A 10,197-nucleotide genomic window follows, 5' to 3' on the forward strand; every position below is an offset into this window, starting at 1 on the left:
CACACACACAGCGCGAGGCGGCCGGGGGAAGTCAAGGGAGGGGCGGAGGGAGAAAAGAGCGAACTAGCGAGAGGAAGGGAGGGAGGAGGAGAAGGAGGGGGGGAGGGCGGAGGGAGGGGAGGGAGGGAGAGCGAACGGTGGAACAGGGGGCGGGGCCGAGCCTTCCCTCCATTGTGTGTGATTGGCTGGGAACGCGGCGGAGGGGGCGGGCGCGGGCGGGTGTTGAGGGGGGATAGCCTCGGTGTCAGCCATCTTTCAATTGTGTTCGCAGCCGCTGCCGCCGCCGCCGTAGCTCTCCAGCGCTAGGGCCGCCTCTCGCTCTCGGAGCCCAAGCCGAAAGAGAAGGGGGGTAAGTTTTCTCTCCCTGCCTGGCTGCCCAGGACCGAGCCCCGCCTGACGCCAGCCCCAGAATCGGACCTCGGGGGTCGCGGGGAACTGACCCGCGCTCCCTCCAACCCGACCCCACAAACTTTTTGGCTCAGAAATCGGCGTGAGGAGCGAGTTTCCCGCCCCCCCCCCTCCGCCTCCTGAGGCAGCGGCGGCGGCGGCTCCTCCAGCGTCTCTGCCTCAGCCCGAGAACAGCAACCGCCGCGGCGGCGAAGCCCGGGCTCTCCCTCCTCCTCCTCCCCGCGCCCCCGGCCCCTCTTTCTTCGGTAAAATCCCGCTCGCCGCCCCTTCCCCGCGCCTCAAACCTTCACCACGACCCCGTGGAGCCCCTTAGCTACCGGCCCCCGGCCCCAGCTCCCCTTTTGCGGGCCGGAAAAGGGCTTCAAATCGCCGCCGCTTCCCACCCCGGGGTAATTCTCTTTTTTCTGCTTCCCCACAGTTGTTGCTAAGCTTCACCATCTTGTCTCTTTTCTCTGGTCACCGACCATATTTTTCCCCCCTCCCGTCTCTCTTCCTCTATTTCGAGAAAGGAAGGAGGAGGAGGAGAAAGGGGGGGGAGAAACATTGTTGTTATAATTTTTTTTAAAAAAGAGGGAAATTTTCTCCCTTCCCCTACTCCGGATAAATGAAAACTTGATGCATTTTAAATAGAAAAAAAAAACTTTTGCATTTCGGGAGGTAGCACGTGGCGGGGTATGCAAGCGTCTTTTCGAGCTATTTTGTATTTCGTCTCTTTGGAAGGGGAATGGGATACATTTTGTGATTGTTTCCATTTTGTTCGGGGTTGGGGAGCCGAGTTTGTGCCCGTGCCAGGCTCTTGGGGACTAAAGCGGCGGGGCTGGCGAGACCCATTGCGGGGAGAAGCCGCCGGGAGAGGAGGCAGACCCAAAAGTTTATGTGCTGCTGGGGGGGGGGAGGGGGTGCTGCTTATCGCTTTTGGGTTAATTAAAGTGTTGGCGAGCAGACACTTGGAGATTTCTGTGCGAGGCTCCTGAAAGGTCGGGGAGACATTGCTTTGTGGGGGGGGGGGGAGCGCGTTTGGTGACGGTTGTGCCCTGGTGATTTTTTTGATTTTTAGATTTTTAACGTAGGGACCAAAAAAACAAAGGTTTTTAGATATTTACGTTTTTGTGTCGACAGCCACAGAGCGGGTGGGGGGGGGCTAAATATTGGGGGGGGGAAGCTGTAATTGGATTCGACCTTTTTTTTGGTGGTTTGTTGTCTCCATTATTTTAGACTTGTATAAACCAGACCTCACTAATTTTTTCATTAATTAAAGAAATTAGATGGAAGGCTGGTGGGGGGGGGTCGTCTTCAGGCCGCTCGGAATAGGTGCTTGAGCGGAATGATTGGTGTTTGTGGCAGCTCTTCTCTCGAGCCCCGATTTATGTTCCCAGTTGCTGGTCGTTGGATGGGAAGAGAAATAAGCTCGTTTAAAATGGATCTCGTATTGTAGGCATTGTTTTCGTTAGAAACCATGTCTATTTCTGGAAATTAATTATTTGGGGGTAGGACTAGTGTGCAATTGAAGATGGTGATTTTCTTTTCTTTTCTTTTTTTTTTTTTGAATGCCGGTAGGTGTATAAGGAGAAGTTTTCAGGAACATGGCTCGTACCAAGCAAACTGCCCGTAAATCCACCGGTGGTAAAGCCCCCAGGAAGCAGCTCGCTACAAAAGCCGCTCGGAAGAGTGCGCCCTCTACTGGAGGGGTCAAGAAACCTCATCGTTACAGGTATAAAAATCACTAGGACAAAGACTCTGGCCACTGTGGTGTTGCAATACTCCTTAACCAAAGGGAAATGTGAATTTAAAGCGAACTTTTTTACAGTAGGAAAGCCTTGATGTATTTTTTTCCATAATACGTTCTTGTTAATGCCAGATTGTGCAGAAGCACAACTCATTTGTTGGAAGAGGCTTTAGTTATGAATACTTAATTTTGAAAAAGCCTTATGAATTGATCATTGAGCTCAAGGAAATTCATATGTGGTGCAAGTAATTATGTTTATGAATAGATTATTTAGTATTTAATTTTTTAAGGTAAAAGGCAAAAAAAATGAATTTGCAGGCATTTGAATATACTTTGGATAGATTTTTTAAAATTGGTTTTAGTAATTATTTTAATAAAGACTTTAAAATTTTACACGTAAAAGTTAATTATTTCGGTATACTCCAATTGGCACAATTCCATCTGTCTTTTGCTTATTTAGCGTTGAAATACTCCGAGAGTTGTAGTTGAAACCCTCTACCATTAGAGGGCAGAAATTGTCTGAGTTACAGGCAACCCCTGTAAATAATTTTTCACTCAGCCTAAAATAAAGACTTAGGGGTGGGGGAAGAGTTTAGAGTTAGAGATAAAACTCTTATTGACAAATATCAAATAATAAATAAATGCATCTTGGAAAAATTTCTGGGCTGTCAAGATCATTCATATTTAATCTTCATGAGGGATGGACAGTAGGTAGTAAAGTGGTGATGGTGTAAGAAAATGATCTCTTTAATATAGCCTTCCACATATTGCTGATACCAGAAGTACATTACATGAGCAAAAAATGTAGTTTAAATATAAAAGTAAAATAATAAAATAAAGGAGGTGGGACTTAAATCCTGAACATGGGGAGGGAGACAACATTGAATTAGCAGAGTGAGCTTCTTTCCTCCTTTAAAGCTGCTAATGTCATAATTAAATATCTTATGTAAGTTGATAAAATTAAGCAAAGTTTGTCATTTAGGTTGGTTTGTAAATTAAATGGAACGAGATGGTTTCATATTAATCAAAAGGTTTTTTCCTCATCCTGATTTACTTTATAATTTAATAGGAACTTGAAATTTGGCAGTCTGATTTTTTGAGAAAGTAAATGTTTTTGCATACTAGGTTAAATATTTTATATGTGAACCTTTTTAGTAACATAACTTAATGTTAATTTTTTTAAAGGCCGGGTACTGTGGCTCTCCGTGAAATCAGACGTTATCAGAAGTCCACTGAACTTCTGATTCGTAAACTTCCCTTCCAGCGTCTGGTGCGTGAAATTGCTCAGGACTTCAAAACAGATCTGCGCTTCCAGAGTGCAGCAATTGGTGCTTTGCAGGTAAAGTTGGAGGGACTTTTTTCCTAACCCTTTGAGGATCTCAGTATGCCCAAAAAAAGCGTCCTTCAAACATGGAAGTGAGGGGGAACATTTTTAGATCTGTTCTAGTATCTTAGTTGTATGGCCATGGCCAAGTCCTTTAAAGTGTCTGAGAGCCTGTTTCCTCAGCTGTATAATACAGGATGTTACTGTAGTACACACCTTACATACTGTTATTAGGCCCAAATGAGATAATAATGTCTGTGAAATGATTTGGTAACCTTAAAGCCCTATGTAATGTCAGCTATTACTGTGTCCTGAAAGGCTCTTTGAAAGGGGGAAAGAGAATTCAGTATTTAGAGTAGAAGTAGGGATACTCTGAAAGTGATAGTAATGGATAATGGTTGAGCATAGGGAGACAAACATTTGCCCAGAACATAACTACTGAATCAGAGTTGGAGGTGAATTCTATTTATTTAATGCTTCATGTCATCTCATTCAACCTTGTGAGGTAAATAGCTGCAATTATTACCTCTATTTTACAATCGAGAAAATAGGCTCAGGGAAGCACAGTTACTTGTTTATATAACTGGTAAGTGGCAGAGCCAGGACTCAGCCAGTTCCTCTGTCTCCAAGTCCAATGGGCTTTTTTTTTTTTTTTAAATAACAAAAGGACATTTGCTTTAGAAAACATTGTTAGGGGTATGAAATTAGCCCTAGGTCTTAAATTCCATAAGTTGGGAAGGGATTTAAATTAGTATGTTTGAGGACATATTTAAAAAGCTGAGCAACAATCATTTTAATATGTGCAGAAACAAATCTGGCATGCTAATACTTAGAAATTTCTGATACAATTAGAAATATTTTAAAATCTTACTAATTTAAGTAAAATGTCTTTAGAGGTTTATTGCCTTGACCTTGACAAGGAGACATCCTTGATAAGTTTATATGAATGAGTGAATTTTCAAGGTTATTTTTCCAAGAAATCTCTAATATGAATGTATAATTAACTGCTTTTCTTGTATCAAGGCTCAGAATATTCACATCTTTTAAACTGCTTGTGTAACTAACTCCATAAAGCTGGTTTTCACTTAATTTGATCCATTTAAAAAATGTTTATATACACATACATAACTTGTGACATTTTCATGAAAGCAGTAGCTGTGCCATTCTGTTGCTTTATGTGCTAGAGGATGTGATAGGTGGATTCTACTCTAAGGTGTAATTGGTTGAGCTGTTTCTATGGTTAGTCTAACCTTCATTTGATTGGTGAATTTCAGAAGTAGACATCCATTAACTCTTAGGTGAGTTGAAAGTATGGGAATTACAACCATATGAATTATCTTTCTTCATGAAAGCACTTTATAATAAATAAGCTTTAAATGTTCATGGCTAATCACAGTGACCTAAGATGTCATTTTAAAATAAAAAATTACAAGTTCATTCTGAATTTTTTCAATTCAGAAATGCTAATGGGGTTACAGAATACTTATTTTAAAGCTACTATTCTAACAGCATTCCTTAAAAGTCAGCCTTTTGAGGTGATGTCCAAATTTGGGGGTAATAGTATACTAATATTACACTGCAGCTTGTCAACATCTTTAATAGCCTGGATAAAAATTCTGTACCTAATTTCTCATCTACAAATTTCCATCAAACATCTATTGCTATACCTTATACTTGGTTTAAAACTAGCTGTTTATGCACTAGATTAAGCTTCATAGGAATCTGAGACCACCTTTTTTTCAGTAGTTCATTTGGTTTAAAATACTATCTTACAAGTATTCTTTTTGCCATATCACCCCATCTCTCCTTTATGCCAATAGCAAGGTGCAGTGGCACAGGTAATCTCTTAAGTCATTTTTTCGTATGATCTAATAGATTTGTGATATTTTATTTGGGCTAATAATTAACAGTTTGTACTCTTAGTCTAAAGGAACTGGATTCAAGTGCTCCCTCTGACACATCCTGGCAGTGTGGCTCTAAGAAAATCTCTTAACCACTCAGTGCTTTGGGCCACTCTGTGGAGATGCATTAGTAGAGGGAATTTTCCTCACCTGAGAATTCTTGGGGCTGTTTAGTTAAAGGAGGAGTTTTCTTTTTCACATTTCTAATATTTTCCTTCCCATTTTGCTCTTTGGGTATTGTCACATGACAGTAACTTCTGGGTACTTTTGCATTAGAGCATTAAATTTCATTGGCCAGCCCAGTATCGGGGAATGGAATGACCTATGTTCCCACCTGGTTCCATATTGCTGCTTTCTATGTATTGGTATTAACACCATGCTCTGTAATTAAATTAAAAGAACCAGAAAGAAATATGGAAAATATATATACACACACATACACATCACCCCTCACCTAGATAGGTTTTTGTAGTACAAGTCATTAGATGGTCTTAGACAATATTGTTGTGGTAGATAATGAGCTTGTTGGCTTGGGTACACAGCAGCTTTTAGCAGATATTGAGATGCTTCATGTTTATTAAACATTCTTCCTCTACCAGGTAAACCAATTTATGAACTTGAATTTGGAAGGCTGTTGCATAATGGAGTGTTATTAAAAGCTAAGGTCAAATGCTTCTGAAATCTTTTTCTTAGCTCAAATAATATATTTTGATACTTGTGATAGGGAAAGATTATGACAGGATCCCTACTTTCAATAACCTTAAGAGTCCATTTGGGGGGAGATAAAACATTTCTGGCATAACAAGATAGACCATAAGTGCTATTAATAGCTCAGGAGAGGAAATGATCCCTTTGTTCTAAGGTGATTAGGGGAAGGTTTCCTAGGTCTTGAGTTGGTTCTTGAAGGATTATATGTGATCCATATCTTGATGCTAGGAGCAAAGTGTGTTCAGGGAACACAGTTTGGGTGGAAGAGAGTAATTGGAGATAAAACAGGAAGGATAGCAAACCAAAGACTTTAAAAAACAAAAGGAAGTCACAGAAGTGTAAATTGGGAGGAAAAAGCATTTATTATATTGCTAAATGATCTCCCAAAACAAAACGATTACATTTCATGCTAATGAAAACTAGCTATTTAATATATTTGGCTAAATGCTGGTTCCTGTGGATTATTATTATCTATTATGTCTTAACACAGTGATTGAATTGACTGTTAAGGTAGGAGAGATTGATATTTTTTGGTATTTTGAGATTTCTCCAAATATTCTCCTTGTTTGAGAAGAGTTGTAGTCTTAAGAATGGGCAAAACTAGCATCTATAAAAACACCATTCTTCTAAGTCTCAGTTCTTCCCATTTAAAAAATATAGTGAGAACATAAAATTTTATAATTTAATCTCTGAACCTTTACCCCTCTAACACATTGTTTACTTATAATAACTTGGATGTGAATTTTAGCAATATATTAAAAGAGGGCCATAGATGCATGTTGGACAGTTTATCACTTTAAAAATATTGAGTATTTACCATGAATACCGATGGGAGTTATTTGACTTATTGAGTCAAAGAACCTGGAAAATGTATCTCACACTTACACTAAATAAGCAGGTGTTTGAACTTAAGTTGAAGCCAGCATTATTTAGCCCTGCCCAGAGGAATTCTTGATGTGCTCTAGTGAATGATTGAGTTTGAGTGATTTATGTAGATATTCTTATTGTGCATTTTTTTTGTACATACCCCATTCTGTTTCTTCAGTTTGGGATGGCCTAAATTAGAGCCACAACTGCCCTGTTAGTAAATTACTGAGCCCCAGGTATTTTGAGGGCAATTCTAAAAGTTGGGAGTTTAGGGAGAGATGATTATGAACTGAAATAGTCTTTTTATACAAGAGGTTGGATTTGAGCTGGACCTGGAAAGAAAGAATGGGGTAGGATTAGAGTGAAAGTGGAATGATTATATTTGTAGGGTGTTGGAAAGGTTAGGAAATAGTTTAAAGTGAATACAGTTGCTTTGTGGTGTTACCTACTGCCCCCCCCCCCAAAAAAAATGGCAGGGAACCATAGTTTTAAGACTGTTTTGAGCCTTCATTCTCTTTTGGTGATATCAGCAACCACAGGATGAATGAACTATGCCAGTGACTTGTAATTTTAGTATCCAATTTATATCATTTCTTAGTACTTGCTAGATATACATACCCTTAGGCATCTCGAGCTCACAATATGTCCCCCCACAGATCTTGTTTTATTTGACCCAAACCTAGTCCTCTTATAACCATCCTATTTCTGTTGAGGGTACCACCATCGTCTAGCCACCTAGGTTTGTAACTCAGCTCCTTAAACTTAACCACCTCCAACCTCCAAGCCATTTGCCAAATTTTGTCAGTTGTGGATCCACACCATCTGTCCCCATCTCTCCTAATACAATCAGTCTAATTGAGGCCCTTTTATCAACCTTTCACCTGGAAAATCACAATAGCTTCTTCTTTTTGGTGAAGCAGTTGGGGTTAAGTGACTTGCCCAGGGTCACACAGCTAGTAAGTGTCAAATGTCTGAGGCGAGATTTGAACTCCTGACTGTAAGGCCCAAGGCCGGTGCTCTATCCACTGCACCACCTAGCTGCCCCACAATAGCTTCTTCATTGGTTTCTTTACCTCCACTCTCTAAAACACAGGTATGACAGTCATTTACATCTTCAGAAAATCTTAACTCCCCATTACCTCTGGAATAAAAATGCAAACTCTTCTTTCTGGCATTTAAAGTACTTCACAATCTGACTCCAGTTAAACCACCACCACCTACTCCAAGATAAACTAGCCAATGTTGTTTCTGGTCTCCCTCCATGTCTTTTCATGTAGGTTCTTTCCTATCATAGGATGGTTATCCCAGTTAGTAACCCCCACTTAAAGCAAACTTCCCCCCCCCCCCCAAAAAAAAAGTTCAATTTTATTTTGTATATACAGATCTGGTTTCCCTGCAGTAGAATTGTAAGCTCCTTGAGGGCAGGTACAGTTTGATTTTTTTTTTTTAATCTGTAGCCCCAGCACCTAGCAAAGTGCCTGGCAAATGTTTGTTTTGTATTTAATTTCCTTTATGAAAGTTAGTTTTCTAGGTTTGAATTACAAAGTTTTAATATTGCCAGTAGCCAAGGTGATTCTTGATAGAATCATCTCATTTGTAATATATTTAGTAAACATTTAGACATCTTTACCCTTTTTTCATTCTGAATATCTGACCTCCTCTCACCTTCCCATGTCAGGTTATATGTGTCTTCTGTAGCTATTAAAAGGTAAGATAAGTCCAATTTTAGGTGGCTACTGTTTCCCAGACTTGTGCTCATCGAGCCTAAAAAAACCCCAGGCTTTTGTTAGAATTGCTTCAAATACTTTCTTGTTTTTAAGCTAATATAATATCTAGTAAAATAGGTATATGAAAGATTTAAATAATGAGAGGATTCCCACAACCTGATTAATCTTTCAGTTCTTTAATCATGCTTGGATATTGAATATGTAAAATCTAATGATTTTTTTTTCTTATTGTAGGAGGCAAGTGAAGCCTATCTGGTTGGCCTGTTTGAGGACACCAACCTATGTGCTATCCACGCCAAACGTGTCACAATCATGCCAAAAGATATCCAGCTAGCACGTCGCATACGTGGAGAACGTGCTTAAACTCTACTATGAGGGGAAACATTCTTCATTCTCAAAACAGAAAAAAAAAATCTCTTCTTCCTGTTATTGGTAGTTCTGAACGTTAGATATTTTTTTCCCATGGGGTCAAAAGGTACCTAAGTATATGATTGCGAATGGAAAAATAGGGGACAGAATCAGGTATTGGCAAGTTTTTTCCATTTTCATTTGTGTGTGAATTTTGAATATAAATGCGAGGACATAAAGCATTAATGCAGTCAAAAATGTTTCCGTGAACAAGTTTCAACAATTCAACTTTATAACAATTATAAATAAACCTGTTAAATTTTTCTGGACAATGCCAGCATTTGGATTTTTTTAAAAAGTAAATTTCTTATTGACGGCAACTAAATGGTGTTTGTAGCATTTTTATCATACGGTAGATTCCATCCATTCACTATACTTTTCTAACTGAGTTGTCCTACATGCAAGTACATGTTTTTAATGTTGTCTGTCTTCTGTGCTGTTCCTGTAAGTTTGCTATTAAAATACATTAAACTACACCTGCTTTTGGTCTTGATTTTTCAACCACATGTATATATCCTTATATATGCATCTATAGCTGCATATGCAAATATATGGAATGTTTAAATTCATTTCTGGAAATAATAGAAAAATCCTATTCCACGTCTGAAGATTTCCTCTTTTGAAGGGGTTTTAATGTTTAACCTCTATTTGAACCCTGAAAAACAAGTGTATCAAATTCATTCTTTTTTTTTAAAGTGTTTTGGTCATAGAAAGTTTGTAGTTTAGCATTAGTAAGGAAAGGAAACTGGAACCATTTAATTTTTCACATCTTCAGTAATTGGTTTATTTTATTCCACTTAGCAAATTGTAATTGGTACATTTCAGTAATCCTGATTAATCATTACTTTGGTTAGAACCATCCCTCCTCCCCCCCCCCCAAAATGGTTAGAACCTTAATTATTGATGGCAAATTGAATAACTAGCAGTAGGGTTTGAATTCTATAAGAGGTTATTAGGGTACTAAAGCTGAATACCAGATTCTAACCTAAGGTGCATACATCCAGGATAGAATTTGAAAAAAGGACCTTTGAGGCCCAGAAAGTTCAGGTGATCAGTTACCCAAGGTTATACAGGTAATAGTAGAACTGGGATGTGAGCCCAGGTCCTTTGCCTCCAAATTCAGTAAGC

The 10,197-nt window shown here is 39.3% G+C and overlaps 1 protein-coding gene across 1 annotated transcript; it reads left to right on the forward strand.

Moving 5' to 3' along the window:
• The first annotated feature begins 214 nt into the window (after window positions 1-214).
• Window positions 215-9,545, forward strand: LOC122753683 (histone H3.3A). The gene is made up of 4 exons (XM_044001271.1): window positions 215-349; window positions 1,966-2,119; window positions 3,320-3,473; window positions 8,896-9,545. The coding sequence occupies exons 2-4, from the start codon at window positions 1,992-1,994 to the stop codon at window positions 9,022-9,024; spliced, it is 411 nt and encodes a 136-aa protein (XP_043857206.1). The 5' UTR covers window positions 215-349; window positions 1,966-1,991; the 3' UTR covers window positions 9,025-9,545.
• The last annotated feature ends 652 nt before the right edge of the window (window positions 9,546-10,197 follow it).

Source organism: Dromiciops gliroides, chromosome 4 (genome assembly GCF_019393635.1).
Source record: "Dromiciops gliroides isolate mDroGli1 chromosome 4, mDroGli1.pri, whole genome shotgun sequence".
NCBI lineage: Eukaryota > Metazoa > Chordata > Mammalia > Microbiotheria > Microbiotheriidae > Dromiciops > Dromiciops gliroides.

Bases quoted from the DNA above. Each gene is read 5' to 3' on its own strand.
- LOC122753683 (XM_044001271.1), top strand. From the start codon at position 1,992: ATGGCTCGTACCAAGCAAACTGCCCGTAAATCCACCGGTGGTAAAGCC. The intron at 2,120-3,319 runs GTATAAAAATCA...ATTTTTTTAAAG, and splicing joins AAGAAACCTCATCGTTACAG to GCCGGGTACTGTGGCTCTCC. The intron at 3,474-8,895 runs GTAAAGTTGGAG...TTCTTATTGTAG, and splicing joins CAGCAATTGGTGCTTTGCAG to GAGGCAAGTGAAGCCTATCT.